This window comes from Anolis sagrei, chromosome 1 (genome assembly GCF_037176765.1).
Source record: "Anolis sagrei isolate rAnoSag1 chromosome 1, rAnoSag1.mat, whole genome shotgun sequence".
NCBI classification, from domain to species: Eukaryota; Metazoa; Chordata; class Lepidosauria; order Squamata; family Dactyloidae; genus Anolis; species Anolis sagrei.
In genome coordinates, this window is record NC_090021.1 from 4,766,111 (window position 1) to 4,793,949 (window position 27,839).

Here is a 27,839-nt window from a genome sequence, read left to right on the forward strand (position 1 = left end):
ACTTTCTTTTCAAGATCACCAGACAGGATCACAGCAACGCGTGGCAGGGAACGGCTAGTGTGTGTGTGTGTGGTGTGTATATATATGGATGGTATGGGCCAACTTCGGCCCTCCATGTGTTTTGGACTTCAACTCCCACAATTCCAAGCAGCCAGTAGGAAGTCCAAAATACCCAAAGGGCCAAAATTTGTCCATGCCCATATATATATTACAGTACTACAGCAGCTGTTATGGCTTAGTTGGGTGTGTTATCTTACTGTATAAAACAGAGGTCCTCAAACTAAGGTCCGAAGGCCGGATACGGTCCTCCAAAGTCATTTACCCAGTCCTCGCTCAGGGTCAACCTAAGCCTGAAACGCCTTGAAAGCACACCACAACAACAATCCCATATCATCAGCCAAAAGCAGGCCCATACTTCCCATTGAAATACTAATAAGTTTATATTTGTTAAATTATTCTTCATTTCAATTATTGTATTGCTTTTAATTTTTTTGCACTACAAATAAGATATGTGCAGTGTGTATAGCAATTCATTCATGCTTTTTCCAAATTATAATCCAGCCTTCCAACAGTTTGAGGGACTGTGACCTGGCCCTGAGTTTAAAAAGTTTGAGGACCCCTGGCATAAAACAAGGCACAAAGTGTGTGGTTGTTGAGCTTTGCATTTTCTAAGCTTGGTTCCGTTTTAGAGCTGGTAGCTTGTCAGAGATGGAAGCAACAGGTGGCCGTTTTTTGTTGCTGGGAGCTGACATGCAACTGGAAACTGAAGCTGAAGTCAACACCAAGAAAAACTACTTGTCTGCGGCAAGTCAAGGGCATCTTATTTTCAACAAAGTAGACAAAAACTGAAATAATTACTATCCATATTTCCCTGTTGTAGTTAAAAGATGACGACTCGCTGAAGAAAATGTTTGTTGATATACTTTGGTGAGATCAACTATTCTGATTTGCTTTGTATTATTACTGAACAAAAGTGACTGAACAATTTTTTCTACTTAAAGTCACAACTGATGCGTGTATGTTTGAGTTGCGGGTCACACTGTATTAAAAGGGGCTGAAATATCTTTAACAGGCTAGATGCTTCCTTCCGCGGTCTGCTATCACCAGCCTGACATGGGGTGTAGAGATACAGGAACACCCAGACTCAGATGCTTATTAAAAGTGGTTTTCTTAAAGTCAAGAATTTGCCCACAAGAATATATGATACATGTAGATTTATAAGAAAATACATCTTTAAATACAAGATGCTACAATTCTAACAGCAATTATGGCAAAAAGAATGAATGCATTTTATACACACACACACACACATATATATGGTTTCATAGCAGGGAGAAAAATGTCAAGTTTAATGGACAGGGTTTTAAATATAATATATAATATAAAAAGAGAAATGTAATGTTGGTGTACAGGAAAAGAGATTTAAGGATGAGTTTAAAGCCAACTTTAAAAACTGTGGCACAGACACAGAGAACTGGGAATACCTGGCCCTTGAGAACCCTAGCTGGACATCAGCTGTGACCAGCAGTGCTGCAAAATTCGAAGAGGCACGAATGGAGGGCGAAAGGGAGAAATGTGCCAACAGGAAGGCGTGTCAAACCAACCCTGACAAGGACCGCCTTCCACATGAAAACTGATGCGGATCAAGAAGAGGGCTCCACAGCCATCTACGGACCCAGCGCCAAGACACTACACTTGGAGGACGATCATCCTCGGTCTATGAGGGATCGCCTAAGTAAGTAAGTGTTGTGAAAAAGTGATAAAGAAGTCCCAATCTTTCTTGAAGTTGCTCAAATATTTCCCTTCAATCAACAGTCACTTTTTCTATCTCAGATCGGTTGTAGATTTCAATTAGCCATTCTTCTTGTGTGGGATAACGACTTCCTCCCATCTCTGAGGATAAATGATGCTTGCTGCAGTTATAATATATTCTAGGCATCTTCCAAATGTTTCTAGGCAACTGTCAAGCATTCCTATGAAACAAAATTTGTGTTTCACTGTAAATTTAAACTGTACAATTTTTATCCAGGATCATATATTTTTGTCCAGTCCAGTATTTCTGGAAAAGCACCACAATATCATAAAAATATCCCAACAATATTAACGAATATTGCCTTTGTATATTTCAGATCAGAGCTTTCCAAACTGTGTGCCATGACACAATAGTGTGCCATTGTAGTACACAGAATCTATATAGATTTCAACTCTTAAAGACCTAAATTATGAGTGAAGCTCTGTGCACACTCCAAGTATTCACAAGGTTTCTCCCCAGTGTGGGTCCTTTGATGGGAAGGTAGATTTGAATTATGAGTGAAGTCCACGTTTCATGCACTTCTAGGGTTTCTTTTTTTGTCGTGTCAGGAGCAACCGCTCCTGTTGTGAGAGAATTGGCCGTCTGCAAGGACGTTGCCCAGGGGATGCCTGGATGATTATTTTGATGTTTTATCATCCTTGTGGGAGGCTTCTCTCATGTCCCCGCATGAGGGGCTGGAGCTAATAGAGGGAGCTCATCCGCCTCTCCCCGGATTCGAACCTGCGACCTGTCGGTCTTCAGTCCTGCAGGCACAGTGCTTTAACCCACTGCGCCACCAGGGGCTCCCTCCTCAATGTGAGTCCTTTGATGTGAAGGTATATTTGAATTATGAGTGAAGCTCTGTCCATGTTTCATGCATTTATAGGGTTTCTCCCCAGTGTGAATCCTTTGATGCGAACGTAGACTTCCACTCTGAGTGAAGCTCTGTCCACACTCCAGGCATTTATAGGGTTTCTCCCCAGTGTGAGTCCTTTGATGTGATTGTAGGTTTGCACTTTGAGTGAAGCTCTGTCCACACTCCAGACATGTATAGGGTTTCTCCCCAGTGTGAGTCCTTTGATGCCGACGTAGACTTGAATTGTGAGTGAAGTTCTTTCCACACTCCAGGCATTTATATGGTTTTTCCTCAGTGTGAACCCTTTGATGTGAATGTAGATTTCTACTATGAGTAAAGCTCTGTCCACATTCCAGGCAAGTATAGGGTTTCTCCCCAGTGTGAGTCCTTTGATGTGATTGTAGATTTCCACCTTGAGTGAAGCTCTGTCCACATTCCAGACATGTATAGGGTTTCTCCCCAGTGTGAGTCCTGAGATGTGATTGTAGATTTCCACTATGAGCGAAGCTCTGCCCACATTCCAGGCAAGTATAGGGATTTTCCCCAGTGTGAACCCTTTGATGTGAATGTAGATGTCCACGTTGAGTGAAGCTCTGTCCACATTCCAAGCAACTGTAGGGTTTCTCCCCAGTGTGAGTCCTTTGATGTTTTTGTAGATTTCCACTATGAGTGAAGCTCTGTCCACACTCCAGGCAAGTATAGGGTTTCTCCCCAGTGTGAGTCCTTTGATGTGAATATAGATTTCCACTATGAGTGAAGATCTGTCCACATTCCAGGCAAGTATAGGGTTTCTCCCCAGTGTGAGTCCTTTGATGTGATTGTAGATTTCCACTTTGAGTGAAGCTTTTTCCACACTCTAGACATGTATAGGGTTTCTCCCCAGTGTGAGTCCTTTGATGACGACGTAGACTTGAACAGTGAGGGAAGTTCTGTCCACACTCCAGGCATGTATAGGATTTCTCCTCAGTTTCAATACTTTGATGCGAACATAGATCTGAATTCTGAGTGAAGTTCTGTCCAACCTTTAGGAATTTATAGGGTTTCTCCCCCGTGTGAGTTCTTTGATGTCTATGCTCCTCACCAGTATGGATCTTTTCATGGTGCTGGAGATGATCCCTCTCTGTGAAATACTTTCCACACTCCAGGTCTTCAGAAGCGTTCTCCTTCATATCAATAGTAATATGGGTGTTGAATTGCAACACAGATACTTGGCTCTCCTTTTTTCCTTTCTTATCTGTAAGTGAGGTCAAGAATTCAGCAAGGTTATCACATTGAGAGGATTTCTTCTCTTCCTATATTAATGGTTTCCTTACTGCACCCAAGAGGTGGCTCCATAGAATCCTCATCTCCCTGGTCAAGAAAGAAGCAAAAGATCAGTGATGAAACTTAAAACCTTCTTTACCTGCAAGATGTCCCCACTTTCCCGTCACAGGTCATGTTGAACATGGAAATGACAAGAAATGCTGGACTCAAGGTCTCAAGCACATACACTGATACCAGCAAAGGCAGTAACGGTTCTAAAAAAGGATTTAATTCAGAAAAAAGAAGAAAAAGAAAGGACTGAGGAAAGAAGAAAAGAAAAAATAATGGAAGGAAGGGGAACTCTTTCCAATACTGGAGCATCACACTGATTTCATTGGTTTCAATACTAAAAAGGTGAAGGTAGGCAAACAGGCAGAAATATTAAAGGGTGTCACTCACTGGATAATGAGTTTCACTGAATTACCAGGATGTGCTAAATGCTGAGGGTCTTAAAGATTACTGGGCTGCCCCCCTCCCACACTGGGTCCCAGGTCCGCTTCCAGAACATCTCAAATTAGATGTTTGCTGTTCTCTCTCTCTCTGTTTACATGGAACACTTTGAGAAACAAGCACCAACAGTTTTATCCAGGGAGTGGGCAGGGAGGACAGCGAGGGTGTGGAGAGTCGGCAGGGAAGGCACCTTGGATGTGAAACAGTAGGCATGGAGGGTGTCTTTAGTGTGGTGAATGGGAAGGGAGGGGGCTTGGGTGTGGGGAATGGGCAGGGAGGGCAACTTGGGAGTGCGATTTGGGTGTGGGCAGGGTGGGCAGCTTGGGCATGAAGAGTAGGAAGGGAAGGTGCCTTGGATGTGGAGAAGTGGGCTTGGAGGGCGCTTTGAACAGGGAGGACAGCTAGAGTGTGGGGAGTGGGCATGGAGGGGTGGTTTGCATATGGGCAGTGGGCAGGAATGGCAGCTTCCATGTGGGCAGGTGTAACAAGAAATTCAATGTGCAGATTTGACAAATATGAATTTAATATGATGAGTGGGAATGAATGGAAGAATGAAAACTGTATGGATGGATGTATTTTGGAGACACCAGTATAATATTAAGGCCTGCAATGACTAACTACCTACTTGCTGCTTTGTGATTAAAACCTGTTGATGAGATCTGAAGAGTAAACTCTCATAAGAACGGGACAGTGATAAAGGAAATGTTTTCAACCTTCCTTATGTTAAGAAGGAAGTCAACACAAGCCTTGTGTTGGTTAACACCAATCAAGAAGATCAACACTGAGATGGATCCAGGATGGAAGACGTCTATCATTAATTTACAACTTTGGGACTACATCAACAGAATATTATTATAAAACTCAGTCTAATAATTTATTTATTTATTTATTATTTACTTTACTTGTATACCGCTGATCTCAGCCCGAAGGCGACTCACAGCGGTTCACAGCCAACAGGAACAGCAGAAATTCAATGCCAGATATAAAACAGTTAACAATCCCGCGCAACACACAATTAATAAACACTTACTACAATAACTAATCACTATTGTCTCATCCACAAAAACATAATCCAAACATAATGCTCAAATTATGACAGACAGAGACGCTGTTCACCCACCATGCTCTGCTCCATGGGAAGGAGAGAGATGGTGTATTTGGAGAGTGGCAGATCTGCAAGGGAGCAGTCTGGTCACTTTGAGGCTTCTTTCTCAAGGGAAGAGGAAGAAGTGCGATTTTGGAGTCTTGAATTTTGTGCAGGGAGTCAGGTTCTGCTGTATGGAAAACACAATTAATTGTATGGACAATACAATTAATTGTATTGTCCTTGGCATTGTGCTTAGGGAAGAAGTTTTGGCATTTCGGTGTTTTGAAGTTTTGGCATTATGGAAGTTTTGGAACTATGCATTGGCAGGCTGCAGGAAATCAGGGTTTGGCCTAACAGGAGTTACTCCAAGGAGGGAGAAAATGATACGGTAATATTTTGGATGCATGTGGATGAATGCGTGTACATGTGTGTGAATATTGAGTGTAAATATAATTCCCCTTTGTTTGTTTGTTAACCAATGAAAGTGTGAATCCAATGTAGTTGCACAGAATCTGAATGTCTGTATGTCCAATGTCATTCTTTATCTAAATGTTTTCTGTAATCTGCTATACCTTCTCACACTGGAAATTGCAATAAAAAGAACCTATGCTTCAAAGTCATGACATAATTGGTGTCAGAAGTGGGATATTCTTTTCCAATGTGGGAAAGTTATTCATAACATTATATTTTTATTTATTTATTTATTATTCAAACTTATATGCCGCCACTCCCCTAGGGCTTGGAGCAGCTTACAAAACAAACTGGAATCTAACACAAATTAACACAACAGATCAAAGGTCAAAAGCCTGTTGAAACAAATATGGCATCACGAACAGGATTATTATTTTCCAGTATGAGAGAACAAAGCAACACTTTTGGTTTCTGGAGTAGGATATTTTTTTTTTCAGTGAAACAAAATAAATTTGGAGTAGTGAAAGGAATTTTTCTTCCTTTAGAGAAATAAAGTGTTTAGAACATCTTGAAGAATTGCAGAAAATGAGGGAACAAGGGAGAGTCCTAATTCTCCGAAAAGTAAATGTCCTGGAGTAGTTTAAATGGATTGGAATCCCCATATGGAGAGGGGGAGGAAGATCACTGGTGTGGAAACTTACTAAGTTGCTTGTTGTTCTTTAGCCATGGAAGGGTTAAATATGTTTAAGTTTTTAAAGGGAATTTAGAGAAGTCTTTCCAATGAGGGAAGATAGCCCTTCCCATGGACCAGAGCACAACGGGTGAACCAGACTCCTCAGGTCTGTCACAATTTGCGCATTATTAGATTGAGTCTTTTATAGGAATATTCTGCTGATGTTTTCCCAAAGTTGTAAATTAATGATAAAGGTCTTCCATCCTGGCTCCATCTCAGTTTCCTGGCCAGATGTTGATTCTTCTTGATTGGTGTTAGCCTTGTGTTGACTTCCTTCTTAACATTGTAAACATTTCTGTTATCATTGTCACAGTTCTTATCACAGTTTACTTTCTGAGCTGTCATTAGCAACTTCTAATTACAATCCAGCAAGCAGGTTTAGTCATTGGAGGCCTTAATATTATATTGTTTTTTCCAAGATTATTAACTCTATCCATACAACTTCCATTCTTCCATTCATACCCATACATCATATCAAATCCATATTTATCGAACTTGCACATTAAATTTCTTGTGACACCTGGATATGGGGAACAGGCATGACCGGGCCAAATGTAATGAATAAATTAAAAGTGCTGGACATGACAGGTGAAGTGTAAGGATTTTAGGGTAGGTGCAATGTGCAGGCAATCTTAAATCTCTGGTAAAGTGCGTTTGGGACATGATGCTGGGAGAGGGCCTTCTCTGTGATGGCCCCTCGACTCTGGAACTCACTTCCTAAGGATATCAGGCAAGCCCCCACATTGGCAGTCTTTAGGAAGAGCCTGAAAACGTGGCAGTTCCAGTGTGCCTTCCCTGAATAAGGAAATAATTCCCAGCGAAATGTCCTCAGAAGCACTTTAACTACTCGTTGGGTTGCTCTCCCTTCATTTCTTTTAAAACCCTCCTATCAGATACATCCTTCCTCTGTTCATTCCCAGCGCTTATTTTTTTAATTTTAAATTATTACATTTGGCTCGGCCATAGGTTTTTAAATCCTTGTGTGTTACTGTTTATGTGTGAGTTATATTAATTGTATTGTTTTTACCTACTGTTTTTTGTTTTATTGATATGTTGTCAGGCTTGGCCTCATGTAAGCCACTTCGAGTCCCCTTGGGGAGATGGTGGGGAGGTATAAATAGTTTTATTATTATATTATTATTATGTTATGTATTTTATTTTGCTGTACTTGTATTGCATTTTGTTGTAATTCTGGGCTTGGCCTCATGTTAGCCGCTCCGAGTCCCTTGGGGAGATGATGGTGGGGTATAAATAAAGTTTTATTATTATATTATTATTATGTTATGTATTTTATTTTGCTGTACTTGTATTGCATTTTGTTGTAATTCTGGGCTTGGCCTCATGTTAGCCGCCCCGAGTCCCCTTCAGGGAGATAGTGGCGAGGTATAAATAAAGTTTTATTATTATGTTATGTATTTATTTTGCTGTACTTGTATTGCATTTTGTTGTAATTCTGGGCTTGGCCTCATGTTAGCCGCCCCGAGTCCCCTTCAGGGAGATAGTGGCAAGGTATAAATAATGTTTATCATTATTATTGTTGTTGTTGTTGTTGTTGTTGTTATTCTACAGCCTGAAAAACTGACAACAACCCAGTGATTCTGGCCATGAACTCCTTTGGCAATACAATAATAATAATAATTGTATTTCTAACCCACTTCCCCTTGTTTGATAAGGTGGGTTATTTTATTTATTTATTTATTTATTGACACACCTTGTGTCTCAAGGTGGGTTGCAGCAGAACTAAAATACATTATAAACATGATTTTAAAAATCCATAAAATACAAATATTAAAATGCATATCTATAAAAGGCGCACATTCATAGAATCATAGAATCATAGATGGTTGAACAGAAGCTCTCCGCAGCTCTAGGTGCCCTTACTGCCTATTACAGGGAAAACCAGCTGATCCCTAACCTATCTAAAACACAGACATGTGCTTTTCATCTCAAGAACAGACAAGCATCCCGAGCTTGTCCTAGTCTCCAGGGAAGCAGAAAACAAGCTTGCTCCCTCCTCCTCCCTGTGGCTTCCTCTCACATATTTATACATGGCTATCATATCCCCTCTCAGCCTTCTCTTCTTCAGGCTAAACATGCCCAGCTCCTTAAGCCGCTCCTCATAGGGCTTGTTCTCCAGAACCTTGATTAAAACGTGTTTGTATAAAAACATTAGACATCATTGTATAAATACATTAAAACGTGTTTGTATAAAATACACATCAAAATGCACAGAACAGAGATTAAAACACAAGAAGCAGAGTTTAAAATCTATGCTGAAAACTAGATGGGAAGCTGAATGCAGGCTCTGCAAGGAGACTCACTCCAAAAGGGCCCTGATGTCTCTCTCTCTCTCTCTCTGTCAATGCCTGGCGTCCATGGAGGAAGGAATCCCTCAGGAAAGAGAAGGCCCCCCTCCCTGACCCTGTTGATCTGCCCGGAGCACAAAGGAGGCCCAGAGGCAGGAGACAACAAGTTAAACATGAGCCAACAATGTGATGTAGCGGCAAAAAAAGCCAATGGGATTTTGGTCTGCATCAATAGGAGCCTAGTGTTTAGATCTAAGGAAGTAATGCTCCCCATGCTCTATTCTGCTTTGGTTAGACCACATCTGGAATATTGTGTCCAATTCTGGGCACCACAATTCAAGAGAGATATTGACAGGGTGGAATGTGTCCACAGGAGGGCGACTAAAATGATCAAGGGTCTGGAGAACAAGCCCTATGAGGAGCGGCTTAAGGAGCTGGGCATGTTTAGCCTGAAGAAGAGAAGGCTGAGAGGAGATATGATAGCCATGTACAAATATGTGAGAAGAAGCCACAGGAAGGAGGAGGGAGCAAGCTTCCTTTCTGCTTCCCTGGAGACTAGCACACAATGGAACAATGGCTTCAAACTACAAGAAAGGAGATTCCATCTGAACATGAGGAAGAACTTCCTGACTGTGAGAGAGCTGTTCAGCAGTGGAACTCTCTGCCTTGGAGTGTGGTGGAGGCTCCTTCTTTGGAAGCTTTTAAGCAGAGGCTGGATGGCCATCTGTCAGGGGTGATTGGAGTGCAATATTCCTGCTTCTTGGCAGAATGGGGTTGGACTGGATGGCCCATGAGGTCTCCTCCAACTCTTGGATTCTAGGATTCTATGAGGCTGGATGGCCATCTGTCAGGGGTGATTGGAGTGCAATATTCCTGCTTCTTGGCAGAATGGGGTTGGACTGGATGATGGCCCATGAGGTCTCTTCCAACTCTTTGATTCTAGGATTCTATGAGGCCCTTCTCAATATGTATTTCTCGAGTTAGAAGAGACTGGAATGGCTCCCGGATGGAAAGCTGAGGAGGAAGGGGGGGAGGGGGGGGAGAGACCTCGTTCAAAACCCTCACCTTCTCCTCAGGAAAGAGCAGGCCGCGGCTGAGGGAAAGGCCTCCCTCTCACACTCTCTCTCTCTCTGGGCCTGGCCTCCAGGGAGGAAGGAAGGAAGGAATCCCTCAGGAAAGAGGAGGAGGCCGCGGATGAGTTGGGAAAAATGGCCTCCCTCGCTCTCTCTTGATCTGCCTGAGGCAGGAGAGGAATCCCTGGCCCGTCTCAGCCTGTCTTTGTCGAGTTGGAAGAGGCCCAAATGGGTCCCGGATGGGAAACAGAGGAGGCTGTGGCGCAGGGGGCGGGGCCTGGGTGACGTCGGCGCCTTCCTGCCGCAAAGTGGGCGTGGCCACGGAGCTCACAAAGGGGGAGGGGCCTGCCAGGCGAAAGGGGGCGGGGCTGAATGGCCTTTGGGACCTCCCTCCCTCCCTCTCTGGGCTTCTCTCCTTCCTTCTCAAGGGCTGAGAGGCTTTCTTGGCTGCAGGGAATGTGCTGCCCTCCCTTCTCCATTGTGAGGCTCAAACCCCAAAGGGATCCCAGGCTGCATCCTCAGGAGGGCCCTGGGGAGGGGAGGGGATGGGTTTATATATCTGTGGAATGACCAGGGTGGGACAAAGGACTTTTGTCTGCTGGGGCTAGCTGTGAATGTTTCAGCTGGTCACCTTGATTAGCATTCAATGGCTTGGAAGCGTCTGGGGGGAATCTTTTGTTGAGAGTGATTTTGAACAAATGAACAAAATCTGGCTACCAGTATTAAAAAAACTCAAAAATTACAACAGCAAAACAACAGAGGGGAAACAAACAGGCACATAAAATCACTCTCAACAAAAGATTCCCCAGACCTTGGCATATGCGAGTTGTAGTTACTGGGATATACAGCTCACCTACAATCAAAGAGCATTCTGAACTCCACCAATGATGGAATTGAACCAAATATGGCACACAGAACTCCCATGACCAATAGAAAATACCAGAAGGGTTTGGTGGGTTTTGAACTTGAGTTTTGGAGTTATAGTTCACCAACATTCAGAGAGCACTGTTGCTCTCTGAACATGGCACAGATGTTCAATGGTGGAGTTTGGGGAAACAGACCTTGACATTTGGGAGTTGTAGCTGCTGGGATTTATAGTTCACCTACAATCAAAGAGCATTCTGAACTCCACCAATGATGGAATTGAACCAAATATGGCACACAGAACTCCCATAATGAACAGAAAATATATATCAGTCATTGGTTGGGGGGGGGGGGACCAAAATACTGTTTGCTTACCGTTGAAAATTACCTAGAGCCACCTCTGCCCCCAGGACAGCCGTCATAACCCCAACGGGTCCCTTCTGCCTGCCTATGTACTTTATTTCTTTAAAACATGCCTCCAGAAACAAGATTAAAATTAACCAAATAAGTTTACTGGAACAAACAGAGGGAATTCCTGTTGGAGCTCTAAAAAGGTGAATCAAAACAAAGTATGACACAGACGCACTTTGATTATTCAAATGATACAGAATTAGAATGCCGAAGCACAGATATAAGGTATAAACTCTGAGGTAAATACTACTATAATGGTAAGCACTCTCTACAGGCCCATACCCAGGATTTTGATTGGGGGGGGGGGGGGGGGAGTTGAGTTTGATTCGGGTGGGTGGGGGCTGAGTCTGAGTGAAAGAGGGTCTACCCTAGCAAACCTTTTGTATTGTTACCCCAATACCTCCATGCATATGGGATATATTGAGCATGGTGATAAGATAATGATATACATTTATTTATTTATTTACTTTATTTGTATACCACTGTTCTCAGTCCTTAGGCGACTCACAGCGGTTAACAACAAGAACAGCAGAAACAGCAGAAATTCAATGCTACAACACCACGGTATACAAAAACAATTAACATCATAAAGACATTAACCGTTACCAACAATAACCATCCACTGACGTCTCATAACTAAAAACATGATCCAGATTCGTCATCCATTGTTCCATTCCTATGTTCATTACATAGGAAGCCACCTCATAGAATCATAGAATCAAAGAGTTGGAAGAGACCTCATGGGCCATCCAGTCCAACCCCATTCTGCCAAGAAGCAGGAATATTGCATTCAAATCACCCCTGACAGATGGCCATCCAGCCTCTGCTTAAAAGCTTCCAAAGAAGGAGCCTCCACCACACTCCGGGGCAGAGAGTTCCACTGCTGAACGGCTCTCACAGTCAGGAAGTTCTTCCTAATGTTCAGATGGAATCTCCTCTCTTGTAGTTTGAAGCCATTGTTCCGCGTCCTAGTCTCCAAGGAAGCAGAAAACAAGCTTGCTCCCTCCTCCTCCCTGTGGCTTCCTCTCACATATTTATACATGGCTATCATATCTCCTCTCAGCCTTCTCTTCTTCAGGCTAAACATGCCCAGTTCCCTAAGCCGCTCCTCATAGGGCTTGTTCTCCAGACCCTTGATCATTTTAGTTGCCCTCCTCTGGACACATTCCAGCTTGTCAATATCTCTCTTGAATTGTGGTGCCCAGAATTGGACACAATATTCCAGATGTGGTTTAACCAAAGCAGAATAGAGGGGTAACATTACTTCCTTAGATCTAGACACTATGCTCCTCTTGATGCAGGCCAAAATCCCATTGGCTTTTTTTGCCGCCACATCACATTGTTGGCTCATGTTTAACTTGTTGTCCACGAATGCTAAAACCACAGACCACCTATCACAATGCAGCCTGAGCCCTGCCACATGCACAATGGAGGTCCTCCTTATGGCAACACCAGAGGCACTCCAAGTGGCCAGCTACCGATCAAAGGACATTTAATATAATGCCAAGTTTTTAAACTTTGTGTTTTTAAATACATCACAACTATACCCTCGGTTCGCTCCTGATGCAATAAATAAAATCTGAAAGGGTCACATCTTTAGTGGAATGAATGTAAAGTGACACCACCACCTCAACCACCATGGCTCAATGCTCTGGAACAGGGATCCTCAAACTAAGGCCCGGGGGTCAGATATGGCCCTCCAAGGTCATTTACCCGGCCCTCACTCAAGATCAAACTAAGTCTGAAACGACTTGAAAGCACACAACAACAATCCCATCTCATCAGCCGAAAGCAAAACCACACTTCCCATTGAAATATTAATAAGTTTATATTTGTTAAAATGGTTCTTCATTTTGGTTCTTGTGGGTTTTTTCGGGCTATATGGCCATGTTCTAGAGGCATTTTCTCCTGACGTTTCGCCTGCATCTATGGCAAGCATCCTCAGAGGTAGTGAGGTCTGTTGGAATTAGGAAAATGGGTTTATATATCTGTGGAATGACTGGGGTGGAGCAAAGAGCTCTTCTCTGCTGGAGCTGGGTGTGAATGTTTCAACTGACCACCTTCATTAGCATTTGAAGGCCTGGCTGAGCCTGGGGGAATTTTTTGTTGAGAGGTGTTAAGATGTACCTGGTTGTTTCCTCTCTGCTGTTTTGCTGTTGTAATTTTAGAGCTTTTTAATACTGGTAGCCAGATTTTGTTCATTTTCATGGTCTCTTCCTTTCTGTTGAAATTGTCCACATGCTTGTTCTTCATTTTAATTATTGTATTGTTTTAAAGTGGGTTTTTTTGCACTACAAATAAGATATGTGCAGTGTGCATAGGAATTCATTCATGTTTTTTTTTTTCAAATTATAATCTGGCCCTCCAACAGTTTGAGGGACTGTGACCTGGCCCTCTGTTTAAAAAGTTTGAAGACCCCTGCTCTGGAATGTCCCCTTTGGGAAGATAAAGCTGGGTATAAATAAATAAATAAATATAATAATGATGATAATGTCTGGAATTAAGTTGCAGTGAGAGAGAAATAGACAGTTGGATAAAATCAATCAATAAAATAAAACATCTAAAGATTAAAGAAATGCCACAGAAAATACTGACAAAATGGTATAGAACTCCTGTGCAATTGGCGCATATTACAAAAACGTGCCCAAAACAAATTAATTGGAACAAATTCCCCCGTCTGTGGAATTCTCTCCCCAGGAATATCAGATATGCCACCTCCCTCCTGTCTTTCAGAAGGAAACTCAAGACTTGGTTATGGGACCAAGCCTTCGACTACTGAATAGTAGCAAGCAAGAAGAAGTAAGCAACTGGCAACAAGGAATTGACCTGGATCCCGCTTTGGATTTTAATTGGCGTGTGTAATTAATTGCTTTTTAATTAACTATTTTAATTAACTGTTTTAATTGTATTTGTTGAATGTTTATGTGAAAACACCGATCGTGCACGCTGTGAGGCAACCCTGAGTCCTCTTTCAGCGGTGAGAAGGGCAAGTTATAAATGCAGGGGGGAAAAAATCAGAAATGTTATTTAATTACTAGGAACAAGAGATTAAAAAATTAAAAAGAGGAGAAAATTAAAGACTAAATTGTTAAATACTTGAGAATAAATATAACAAAAAACTTAAGAGACAAATAATTTTATTAAATTTAAAAAAGAAAAACATATAAAAGCATTAGAATAAGCTAAACCCAAATTATCATGGTTTGGAAGTACAGCATTGATTAAAGTGACGACAACAGAGCAATTGACTGTTTCTCCAACCCGATATTTTCATCACCTTCTGCAATAAATACCAAGTCAAGAGTTTGTCCAGCTACATGGGTGGACCCAGATATAATTTGGGATAGCCCCATAGTTGTCATGGAGGCCATGAAGTCCTGAGACACTCCCGACAGAGACTCTATAAGTCTAGTTTTTCAGCCCTTTTTTAGGCTGAAAAAGCCCCCCTCGGCTTCTACTCGGGTGAAGGTCCTGGCAGGAAGGCGTGGGACTGAAAGGGCATATTTCAGCCCCACACCTTTCTGCCAGGACCCTCACCTCTCCACACAAGAACCCAGGTCTCCATCCTCTCCTGCGCAGCACACGCCTTCCTCTCCTCCTCTCTCCACACAGCGCATGCCTTCCTCTCCTCCTCTCTTGCGCAGCACACGCCTTCCTCTCCTCCTCTCTCGGCGCCAATCTTTCCCATTTTTCCTTAGTCACATACACACAGCATTTTCCCCAAAATGTATAGTTAAAACAAGCTATGGTGATTATTGGAAGGATACATACGCACATTTACATTGATGACGGTTAGAATAATGATTTAATCAGAGTTAGATAGTCTTATCTTATAGTTTTATGTAAATATTCAAAAACATTTAACCTACTGATGCCTCAATTAATGTACATTTATTGGTATCTATTTTTATTTTGAAATGTACTAAGAGCTGTTGCATTTCACATCCTCAGCTTATACTTGATTTCCCAGTTTTTGTGGTAAAATTAGGTGCCTCGGCTTAGATTTGGGTCAGCTTAAACTCAAGTATATATGGTATGTGTTTTGTGCAGTGGCATATCTTTGTTCCTAACAGTTCAAAGACATACCTAGGTACATCAGTTTAACAGCTGAGAAACCTAGTTGCCTTGCAGGAATGCCATTCTCCCAAAAGGTTATGACTCTAACACCTTTTTTTGACCAGGGACCACTTTCCAACATTAGTACCAAAAGGATTACGAATCAGTTTTTGGTTGATTTTAGTCGGTTTGGTTATTTGGTATGCTGATTCAGAAAATGGCATTGGGTAGACCACATCACCTCTAGTTTTTGATGCAGAACATATGCCATCCAGCAGTCGTCATCTGTTTTCCCACAGAAAACCGTATCTAATAATCTAGAGCTGATGTGACTATCCAATGCCATTTTCTGAATCAGCACTCCAAATAACACCGGGAACAGGCCTAAATAATGAAAACACCAAGAAATGTTTTTTTTTTGGTCAGGCTGTGTTATTATCTGTAATTGTAACAGTGCGGCTGCGGAGCATATTTTAGTTATTGTGGACCACCGGTGGTACCACTGCTCTAACAGGTCATGCTCTTTACCAAGAGGTTATGGCATCATCTTTCAAAAGGTTGTTACTTCTAACAAGATCATGCCTTTCCAAAGATCATAAAATCTCCCAAAGGTTATGGAGATTTTCATTTTCCAAAACAAACAAACAAACTTGGATCTAATTCTAAGATCTTCAAACTGAGTTAATTGTATCCCTTATTATTCTATTCCACTTAGATAATTCTATGTAAGTACACTTCTGTGTTCAATAGGTACAGCTCCGGCGGGAAGGTAACGGCGCTCCATGCGGTCATGTTGGCCACATGACCTTGGAGGTGTCTATGGACAACGCTGGCTCTTCGGCTTAGAAATGGAGATGAGCACCACACCCCAGAGTCAGACATGACTGGACTTAATGTCAGGGGACAACCTTTACCTTTATACACTTCTGTGTTTGGCAACACTCTTCTGATACATAAATCCAACAACTGACATTTATCCCTGTTGTTTTGAAAACATGCTGACATTTGTTTTTGCGTGTTTTCACAACAATCAATGTCAGCATGCTGGAAGAAGCAAAGACCACCAGCACTGAAACGATGCTCCTATGCTATCAACTCCACAGGACTGGCCACATTGTCCGAATACCCGTTCATCATCTCCCAAAGCAGTTACTCTAATCCCAACTCAAGAACAGGAAACATAATGTTGGTGGACAGGAAAAGAGGCTGAAAGATGGGCATCAAACTAACCTTAATAACTGTGGCATAGACACCAAGAACTGGGAAGCCTTGGCCCTTGAGAGCTCTAACTGAAGGTCAGCTGTGACCAGCACTACTGCAGAATTCGAAGAGACATGAATGGAGGGCAAAAGGGAGAAACGTCCCAAGAGGAAGGTGCGTCAAGCCAACTCTGACCAGGACCGCCTTCCACCTGGAAACCAGTGTGTGTTTTTGGTTTTACTCTATTGTAATTTGTTGTTTGGGCTTGGCCTCATGTAAGCCGCTCTGAGTCCCCATCGGGGAGATGGTGGTGGGGTATAAATAAAGGTGGTTATTATTATTATTATTATTATTATTATTATTATTCACTGTGGGAGAACTTGTGGATAAAGAGTAGGGCCCCACAGTCACCTACAGATCTACCACAAAGACACTACACTTGGAGGATCACCATCCTCGGTCTACAATGGAGCGCCTAAGTAAGTAAGTGTTTTGAAAAAGTAATAAAAATTTCCCAATCTTTCTGGAAGTTGATCAAAGATTTCCCTTGAGTCACTTTTTCCATCTCAGATCAGACGCGGATTTTCATTAATCATTCTTCTTGTATGGGATAATGACTCCCTCCCATCTCTGAGGACAAATCATGCTTGCTGCAGTTATAATATATTCTAGGCATCTTCCAAATGTTATTTCTAGATGACTGTCCAGCATTCCTATGTAAATCTAAATAGTACAATTTTCATCCTGTATCATATGCATTTCAATCCAATATTTTCTGTATTTCTTCAAAGGCACCACAACATCATAAAAATATCCCAACAGTGTGTTCTTCTTTTTCTGCATTAATGAGCATTGCCTTTCTACATCTCTCATCAGAGCTTTCCAAATTGTGTGCCATGTCACACTAGTGTGTCATTGGAGTCCAGTGTCTATGTAGATTTCATCTCTCAGAGAAGCTCTTTCCACACTCCATGCATTTCTAGGATTTCTCCCCTGCATGAATTCTTTGATGTGTATGTAGACTTGAACTCTGAGTGAAGCTCTGTCCACACTCCAGGCATATATAGGGTTTCTCCCCAGTGTGAGTCCTTTGATGCGATCGTAGATTTCCACTCTGAGTGAAGCTCTGTCCACATTCCAGGCATATGTAGGGTTTCTCCCCAGTGTGAATCCTTTGATGTGATCGTAGATGTCCACTCTCAGTGAAACTCTTTCCACACTCCAGGCATTTATAGGGTTTCTCACCAGTGTGAGTCCTTCGATGTGAACGTAGACCAGAATTATGAGTAAAGCTCTGTCCACACTCCAGGCATGTATAGAGTTTCTCCCCAGTATGAGTCTTTTGATGTGAACGTAGATCTGAACTCCGGGTAAATCTGTGCCCACACTCCAGGCATGTATAGGGTTTCTCCCCAGTGTGAGTCCTTTGATGCAAACGTAGATTTGAATTATGAGTGAACCTCTGTCCACACTCCAGACATTTATAGGGTTTCTCCCCAGTGTGAGTCCTTTGATGTGAACGTAGATCTGAACGCAGAGCAAAGCTTTGTCCACACTCCAAGCATGTATAGGGTTTCTCACCAGTGTGGGTACTTTGATGCGAATGTAGACTTGAATTACGAGTGAAGCTTTGTCCACATTCCAGGCATTTATAGGGTTTCTCCCCAGTGTGAGTCCTTTGATGTGTATGTAGACCTGAATTATGAGAGAAGCTCTGTCCACACTCCAAGCATGTATAGGGTTTTTCTCCAGTGTGAGTTCTTTGATGTGAACGTAGATGTCCACTCTGAGTGAAGCTCTTTCCACACTCCAGGCATTTATAGGGTTTCTCCCCAGTGTGAGTCCGTTGATGCGAATGTAAATTTCCATTCTTAGTGAAGCTCTGTCCACACTCCAGGCATGTGTAGGGTTTCTCCCCTGTGTGAGTCCTTTGATGTGTTCGTAGATTTCCAATCTGAGTAAAGCTCTGTCCACACTCCAGGCACATATAGGGTTTCTCCCCAGTGTGAGTCCTTTGATGCGATCGTAGATTTCCAATCTGAGTGAAGCTCTGTCCACACTCCAGGCATGTATGAGGTTTCTCCCCAGTGTGAGTCCTTTGATGTGAACTTAGACCTGAATTATGAGTGAAACTCTGTCCACACTCCCGGCATGTATAGGGTTTTTCCCCAGTGTGAGTCCTTTGATGTGAACGTAGATCTGAACTCCGAGTAAAGTTCTGTCCACACTCCAGGCATGTATAGGGTTTCTCTCCAGTGTGAATCCTTTGATGCGAACGTAGACTTCCATTCTCAGTGAAGTTCTTTCCGCACTCCAGGCATGTATAGGGTTTCTCCCCAGTGTGAGTATTTTGATGTGAATATAGATCTGAATTCCAAGTGAAACTCTGTCCAAACTCCAGGCAATTATAGAGTTTCTCCCCAGTGCGAGTCATTTGATATCTATGTAGACTTGAATTATGAGTGTTCTTTCCGCACTCCATGAATTCATAGTGTTCCTCCCCAGTAGGAATATTTTCATGTTGCTGCAGATGATCCCTCCACGTGAAACACTTTCCATACTCCAGGCCTTCAGAATCTTTGTCCTCCATTTCAACAGTGATATTGATGTTGAATTGCAATATAGGTCCCTGGCTCTTCTTTTTTTTTTCTTATCTGTAAGTGAGGTCAAGAATTCAACAAAATCATCACCTTGAGAGGATTTCTTCTTCTTCCTATATTAATGGTATCCTTACTGCACCCCAGAGGTGGCTCCATAGAATCCTCATTTCCCTGGTCAGGAAAGAAGCAAAAAGTCAATGTTGAAAACCAGAAATCTTCTTTACCTTCCAGATTTCCCCACTTTCCCTTCACGGGTCATGCCGAAAATGGAAATACCAAGAAATAGAGAAATGAAGGTCTCAAGCGCATACATAGATACAGCAAAGGCAATAACTGGTTTTAGTAAGTGAAGGCAGATGGACAGGCAGAAAAAAGCTGTCCTTTCCAATATTAAGGGGCATCATTCACTGGATAATGATAATGTGCTAAATGCCGAGGGACACAAAAATTACTGGATTGCCCACCATCCCACAACAGGTCCCAGGTCCGCTACCTGAACATCCCAAATGAGGTGCCCCCTGCCACCAAAATGTCTGTCTTTTTCCAAAGGAATCCCCCTGCTAACCATGGTCCTGCCTGCCCACCCATCTAATTCAGAACCACATTGTGACTTGTTGGGATGTTTACGAAATGAGTCTCTGCTGAAGGAAGCCCCCTTTCAACCATTCACCCCTCTCAGATGCAAAGACAAGTGCAGCTCCATCCACAATGCCTTTCCCCCCCTGCTAACTCCTTAGACCTTTGCCCATTTCCCCCTATGTGTCCCTTTGGGATCTGTCTGTCATGGTGGATGACAATCCTGTTGAAACCCTGGGTATCTCCATAACACCGAAATAGCCAGGGCATTAGACACAACCGCCCCCAAACGTCCTCTCTCGTTGCGCAGAATTAATCCAGCTCCTTGGTTTCTCTGAGGAGTTGGCATTGATGAAGCGTTCAAGATGGAGACTAGAGTGCCTTTGGTAGAGATCTCGGAGCGTTGTCGATCGAGCACGGGCTAGAGCCTCTATTAAGGCCTACTCTGCAGCTTTGTGGGCAGCCAGGAAGGCTTTCACAACTGCCTGCATTGTGTCTGCAACTAACAGAACTGCGGAATTGTTTTGGGTTGTTGGAGTGCTCCTTCACCCCTGAGTGAAGGAGGAGTGATTACTTGATGCAGTGAGTTCATGAATCATTTTGCAGACAAAGTCGCTCGGATGCGCTCCGACCTGGACGCCAGATGAGGTAACCGAGGTGCCTGTCAGGTCGATCTTGTTGGATTCATTTCAGCTTGGCAGGCTGATGACATGGATAAGATCCTTGGGAGTGGTGAGATCAACCACATGTGCACTATTTGGCTTATAAAACTTGCTGGAGGAGGATTGGCTGAATGGTTATTAAGGATAATAAATGCCTCTTTGGATCAAGGGCAAATTCCATCATGCCTAAAGCAGACTATAGTAAGACCAATCCTGAAAAAGACATCCCCTGACTCCTCAATTTTGAACAACTATCGGCCAACTTAAAACCTTCCTTTTCTGGGCAAGGTTCGGGAGCAAGTGGTTGCCTCCCAGCTCCTGGGATTCTTGGATGAAATTGATTATCTGGACCCATCGCAGTCTGGGTTCAGGCATGGTCATGGTACCGAGATGTATTTGGTCACCTTCATGGTTGACCTCCGCAAAGAACTTGACAGGGGGTGAGTGTCCTTGTTGGTTCTCTTGGATATCTCAGCGGCTTTTGATACCATTGATCATGGTATCCTTCTGGGACAGCTATCCGGAGTGGGCCTTGGGGGCACTACCTTGCTGTGGCTCCACTCCTTCCTGGAGGGTCGCACCCAGTTGGTGAAGCTGGGGGGTCACCTGGTCAGATCCCTAGCCTTTGACCTGTAGGGTGCTGCAAGGTTCTATTCTTTCTCCCATGCTTTTTAACATCTACATGAAACCATTGGGCAAGGTCATCTGGAGTTTTGATGTTTGGTGCCATCTCTACGCAGATGACATACAACTCTAGTACTCCTTTCCACCTAATTCCAAGGAAGTCCCTCGGATCCTGGACAAGTGTCTGGCTGTTGTGAAGGGCTGGATGAGGGCCAACAAGTTGAAGTTGAATCCTGACAAGGCAGAGGTCCTCCATGTCAGTAGTTCAGCCGATCGGGGTATAGGGTGGCAACCTGTGCTCGACAGGGTTACACTCCCCCTAAAGACACATGTCTGCAGTATGGGGGTCCTCCTAGACTCAGCGCTGGCACTTGATGCTCAGGTGTTGGCAGTGGCTGAGAGGGCTTTCGCACAGTTAAGACTCGTGTGCCAGCTGTGACCATACCACGAGAAATCTGACTTAACCATGGTGGTCCATGCATTAGTTACATTAAGGTTGGATTACTGTAATGCACTCTATGTGGTGCTGCCCTTGAAGACAGCCCGGAAACTGCAGTTGGTGCAAAGGTCAGTGGCCAGTTTGTTAACTGGAGCAAACTACAGGGGGCGGTCAATCCCTTGTTTAAATGGCTCCACTGGCTGATGATAAGTTTCTGGTCCCAATTCAAGGGGAAGGTCATCACCTATAAAGCTCTAAACAGTTCAAGACCTGCCTATCTTTGTGATCGTATCTTCCTCTACAAACCCACACGCTCTTTAAGATCCTCGGGGGAGGCTCTTCTCTCACTTCCACCTCAGTTTCAGGCTCGTCTGGTGGGGACGAGAGAAAGGGCCTTCTCAATCGTGGCCCCCCAGCTCTGGATTTGCCTCTCCAAGGAGATCAGGCTACCACCCTGCCCATCTTCCACAAGGACTCAAAGACATGGATGTTCCGTTATGGTTTTAACTAGCTGGCATCAGTTAGGACCCAAAAATCTTGTCCTCAAGCACTTTATGATTGTTATATCCAAATCCTTAACGGTAAATTGTTCGCTGCTATATGATATTTGCATTTTACTCATTAACTCCATCCTTTAATGTTGTGGCACCAGATTGCCCACCCACAAGACACTGAACTTTTCTATTGGTTGTAGGTTTTGATGTTAGTTTTATACACTGTTTAATATTGTTTTTATTTTGCTATATTATATTTATTATTGTATTGTTGATATGCATTTTAATGTTATGTTTTAACTGTTCTGTTGGGCCTGGGCCCATGTAAGCCACCCCAGGTCCCTTTGGGGAGATGGAGGCAGGGTATAAATATAAAGTTATTATTATTATTTGAAACACAAGAAGATGAGTCCACAACAGACAAGATCACTCTGCTGGCTGTTGTATTGGATCACACGTCGGACACTTCCCAAGTGTCTAGGACTGTGTGATGTATCGGCGAATAATGCGTGCAGATTACAGTAAGGTGGCTTTCTGCAGCTGGCTGATGGTAATTTTGTCAGCGCCGATTGTGTTTAAGTGCAGGCCAGGGTCTTTAGGCACTGCACCCTGTGTGCTGATTACCACTGGGCCCACCTTTACTGACTTGTGCCATAGTCTTTGCAGTTTGATCTTTAAATCCTCATATCATGCCAGTTTTTCTAGTTGTTCTCTCGAATCCTGATGTCACCTGGGATTGCAACATCGACAATCCATACTTTGTTTTTTAACATGATCCAAAAGTCAGGAGTATTGTTCTCCAAAACTTTGTCTGTCTGAATCAGCGTGTTCATTTTCATTATTATTATTGCCAGGTGAAATGGCCCTCTGTGATGTCACTGGGAAAGAAAGGTGACATATGTGAGGGGACAGGAGAAGGAATGAGGGGAAAGAAGGAAGGAGAAAAAGAAGAGAAAGAAAGGAAAGGAGAAGTCAGGGAGAGGGAAGGATGGAAGGAAGAAAAAGGATAGAAGGAAGGGAAATGAAAGGGGGAAAACTATGAGGGGGAAGGGAAGGAAGGCAGGCAGGCAAGGTATCAAAAAACCAAAGTTCTCCTTCTCAGAGGCCGAGAGAGTGCCACCTTTGTTTTATTTTCACTCTAATTAATCCTTATGAATTTCTCAAGGTTGAATTCAGCAAATTGATAGGAAAATAATGAGAACAGGTGTAAAAATAGAAAAAGGAATAATACAGAAATAATACTCTCATATATTGTTGAAGGCTTTATGACCATACTCCAGCAGCATTCTCTCCTAACATTTAGCCTGCATCCATGGCTGGCATCTTCAGGACCCGACCAACAAAATCAACAGAAAACAAACCACTTCGATTAAGAACTCCTCAATTAATCTTAACATACGCAAACATCCATGCAAATTGGAAGTCTCCTAGGCAACAAGGACCCAACTCTGGTCAGTCCACTTTAGACAGACCCATTGTGAGCATCACTAGATCTCTCACATACAATTTTGCAAAAGAATTGGCAGCACAGCTACAAACCCATATTGGGTTCACTACATGCTACATTAAGGACTCAGCCAACTTCATAGAAAAAAATCAGGAATCTCAAACTCAAGGCCAATGACAAACTGATCAGCTTCAATGTGATGTCTCTATTCAACAAGGGCCCTGTAGCAGACACCGTCGTACTCATTAACTGGCATTTCCCAGAAGACATCACAGCTGTGTTTCAACACTACCTCACAACAAGCTACTTCCAGTGGGACAATGAATTCTATGAACAGAAAGATGGGGAGCCCCCTTAGCCCAGTCAATGCAATTTTTTTACATGGAACACTTTGAGAAACAAGCACCAAAAAAAGGTCACAATATGGTTCCAATAGGTGGATGACACTTTCACCATTTAGAGACATGGAGAAGAAGAACTAAACAAGTTCCTGGACCACATCAACAACATCCACCCAAGTATCCAATTTATCAGGGAAAAAGAAAATGAAGGAAAACTGCCCTGGATGTCCTAATCATCCACAAACTAAATTCAACAATTGGGTTACACGATTTACAGAAAACCTACACATGCTCATAGATACCTACATAAAAACTCCAACCCTCATCCAGTTCAAAAAAGAGGCACAATTAAAACCCTGGTAGACTGCGGATAGAATCTGTGAACCCCATCTCCTCCAAGGTGAACTGAACCAGCTAAAGCGGGTTCTACAGGCCAATGGGTATGTAGACTACACTAGAAATTAGAAGAGCTGCAAGAACAAGAACAAGTCACGAGAGTAAAGACAAAGACTCACCCAGAGAAGTGTTCTTACCATGCACCAAGGGAACCACCAACCACATAGGGAAACTGATGAAGAAACACAACCTACAATCTACAGTTTCACCAAGATAATTCAACCAATGCTACGTTGAGCAAAGCATAAGAGGGATCTTCTAACCCAGAGGTTCTCAAACTTTTAAAGCCATGCATCCCTTTTTAAAGGAAAACTTTCACATGCAGCCCCAAGAAACTTCCGGGTATCAGGGCCAGATTGCATTTTAAAATTTGACAGAGGGGCCAGTGGCAGATGGTGAATGTTTATGTGAACTAATTGAAAAATACATGAGTCTTGGGTGTGGGAAATGGGCAAGGAAGGGAAGGGGCTGGGTAAAAGGAGTGGGAATGAAGGGGACTTGGGTGTCAGGAGTGGGAAAGGAGGGGCCTTGGATGTGGAGTGGGCAGGAAGGGCAGCTTGGGTGTGTGGCTTGGGTGTGGGCAGGGAGGGTGGTTTGTCTGTGGGTAGGGAGTGCGGCTGGGGCACAGGGAGTGGGCATGGAGGGCAGTTGGGTGTGAGAAGAAGGGACACGAGTGTGGGGAATGGGAACGGAGGGGCCTTGGATTTGGGAAAGTAAGCATGGAAGGCGCTTGGGTGTGGGTAAGAAGGACAGCTTGAATGTGGGGAGAGGGCAAGAAAGGCAGCTTGGGAGTGCGGCTTGGCCGGAGGGAGGGCGAATTTGGTGTGGGGAATGGGCAGGGAGGGTGGCTTGGTTGTGTGGAGTAGGCAAGGAGGGTGGCTTGGGTGTGGAGAGTGGGCAGGGAGGACAGCTTGAGATTGTGGCTTGAGTGTGGGGAGTAAGTAGGGAGGGTGGCTTGGATGTGAGGAGTGGGAAGGGAGGGTGGCTTGGGTGTGGGGAATGGGCAGGAAGGGCAGTTGGGTGTGGGAAAGAAGGTCAACTTGGGTGTGGAGAGTGGGAAGGAAGGGGCCTTGGATGTGGAGAAGTGGACATGGAGGGTGGCTTGGATGTAGGGAGAGGGCAGAGAGGGCGGCTTGGATACTGGCAGAAAGGGCAGCTTGCATGTGGTGAATGGGCAAGGAAGGCAGCTTGGGAGTGCGGCTTGGGTGTAGGGAGGGTGGCTTGCTTGTGAGGAGTGGGCAGGGAAGCCAGCTTGCGTTTGGAGACTGGGCAGGGAGGGTGGCTTGGGTGTGGACAGTGGGCAAGGAAGGCAGCTTTGGATTGCGGCTTGAGTGTAGGGAGTAAGCAGAGAGGGTGGCTTGGATGTGAGTAGTGGGAAGGGAGGGTGGCTTGAGTGGGGGGGAGTCGGCAGGAAGGGCAGTTGGGTATGAGAAAGAAGGTCAACTTGGGTGTGGGGAGTGGGAAGGAAGGGCCTTTGGATGTGGAGAAGTGGGCATGGAGGGTGACTTGGGTGTGGGGAGTGGGCGGAGAGGGCGGTTTGGGTACGGGCAGAAAGAGCGGCTTGTATGTGGGGAGTGGGCAAGGAAGGCAGCTTGGGAGTGCAGCTTGGGTTTGGAGAATGTGAAGGGAAGGTGAGGATAGTCAGCAGGGAGGGCAGATTGGGAATGCTGCTTGGATGTTGGGAGGGGAAAAGGAAGGGCAGCTTGGGTGTGAGGAGTGGGCAGGGTGGGTGCCTTGGATGTACGTAGTGGGCAGGGAGGGCTCCTTGAGTCTGACCAGGGAGAATGGCTTGGATGTGGGAAGTGGAAAGGAACGGCAGTTAGGTGTGGGTAGGAAGGCAGCTTGGATGTGGGGATTGGGAAGGGAAGGGGATTGGGTGTGAAGAGTGGGAAGAGGGGCGGCTTGGGGGTAAGCAGGGAGGGGAGCTTGAGAATGTGGCTTGGGTGTGGGGAGTGGGCAGGGAGGCTGTTGCTCTATCCACTGAAGGGAGTCTACCATATACCGTGCTGCCGTGGACAAGTCTGCATAAGGATTTCCAAAGGGACGCAGCTGCCAGACACAAAAGGCATGCAGACTAATTCAAGCCACAGCCGAGCACCTGATAAACCAACCTGAACACAGAATCTTATTTGAGAACACAGAAATGCTGAACCACTCTGAGAAACCATCATGGCTGAATAAACAGAGAGGCCATTGAAATCCACAATATATTGAAATGTGGACAATTTCAATATATTCCAATTCAAAGCAGAATATACATGTGGGATTTTATTCCAGCTGTGCGGAAGGAGCCACAATGCTATCCAAGCCTGTTTGACATAAACAATGGTTCTTTCCTCTGACCCTGGACATTCCACAGAGATTACGCACACCCCACTTGCCTGACCAACAGAATTATTATTTATTATTTTATTTAGCAGTTTTGTATACCGGTCTTCTCACCTCTGTTTGAGGGACTCAGGCCGGTTTCCAACATCAATATTACAGACAGTCATTAAAACATCATATTCTAAATCACACTAAAACATTAAAATAGCAAAATACAATCATATAATTACAGTGGTCAGTCATCATCAAGTCATTATTTGTCGTCATCCATCCATATCACAGGATCATGGCTCATTCCTCAAATGCCAATCCCAAAAGCCAATCTCTGATGGTGCCAATAGCCACAGATGCAAGCAGGCAAAACGTCAGGAGAGAATGCTGCAGGAACACGTTCGCCATACTGCCTGAAAAACTCCCAGCAACCCAGTGATTCCGGCCATGGATGCCTTCAACAATACAATAATAATAATATTTCTTACCTGCCTCGCCTTGCGTCCCAAGACAGGTTACTGCAGAAGGAGAACACCTTGTAAACATTCTAAAAATCCCATAAATCATAGAATCATAGAATCAAAGAATTGGAAGAGACTTCCTGGGCCATCCAGTCCAACCCCATTCTGCCAAGAAGCAGGAATATTGCATTCAGATCTCCCCTGACAGATGGCCATCCAGCCTCTGTTTAAAAGCTTCCAAAGAAGGAGCCTCCACCACACTCCAGGGCAGAGAGTTCCACTGCTGAACGGCTCTCACAGTCATTAATATTAAAATTTATTTATTTGTTGTGTCAGGGCAACCAGTCAAATTATATTACATTTCTAACAGAACAAAGCAAACAAACAGACAAAATACAAAATTTGTGAGTTTGGTAGTTGATTAAATGTCCTTTGACCAGTCTCTGGCCCCTTGGGAGTGCCTCTGGAATATTAAAATGTATGTCTACAAATTGTGTTTCTATAAAATACATATTAAAATGCACAGAACAGAGTCTAAAACACAAGGGATAGAGTTTGGAATCTATGCTGAAAACGGGATGGGAAGCTGAATGCAGGCTCTGCGAGGAGGCTCACTCCAGAAGGACCCGGATGTCTCTCTCTCTCCCTCTCTCGGCCTGGCGCTCAGGAAAGAAGAGGCCGCGGCTGAGGGAAAGGCCTCCCTCCCTCCCTCTCTTTTGATCTCCCTGCAGCACAAAGGAGGGCAAGAGAGGAATTCCTGGCCCACCTCAGCCTGTCTTTGCCCAGCTGGAAGAGACTGAAATGGGTCCCGTGTGGAAACCAGAAGAGGGGGGGGGGGGCAAAGAGACGCCACAACAACTCTCACCTTCTTCGTCCTTCCTTCTCTTCCTCCCAGAAATGGCGGCTGTGCAGGGGGCGGGGCGTGGGTGACGTCAGCGC

General features: G+C 44.0%; 2 protein-coding genes across 3 annotated transcripts; both read right to left on the reverse strand.

The window, feature by feature from the left end:
- Positions 1-1,214: 1,214 nt before the first annotated feature.
- Positions 1,215-27,808, reverse strand: LOC132778955 (zinc finger protein 135-like). Of its 2 annotated transcripts, none has more exons than XM_067461277.1 (2): positions 27,766-27,808; positions 1,215-3,998 (listed from the first exon to the last, which is right to left on the reverse strand). In XM_067461277.1, the coding sequence occupies exon 2, from the start codon at positions 3,815-3,817 to the stop codon at positions 2,573-2,575; it is 1,245 nt and encodes a 414-aa protein (XP_067317378.1). In that variant the 5' UTR covers positions 3,818-3,998; positions 27,766-27,808; the 3' UTR covers positions 1,215-2,572. The 2 variants fall into 2 exon arrangements, with proteins under 2 accessions (XP_067317378.1, XP_060638559.2); XM_060782576.2 differs by lacking the exon at positions 27,766-27,808 and adding an exon at positions 10,003-10,259.
- On the reverse strand, positions 14,451-27,819 carry LOC132761656 (zinc finger protein 420-like). Its single transcript, XM_067460579.1, has 2 exons — positions 27,766-27,819; positions 14,451-19,312 (listed from the first exon to the last, which is right to left on the reverse strand). Exon 2 carries the CDS (start codon positions 19,129-19,131, stop codon positions 17,521-17,523), a length of 1,611 nt encoding a protein of 536 aa, XP_067316680.1. The 5' UTR covers positions 19,132-19,312; positions 27,766-27,819; the 3' UTR covers positions 14,451-17,520.
- Between the last annotated feature and the right edge of the window lie 20 nt (positions 27,820-27,839).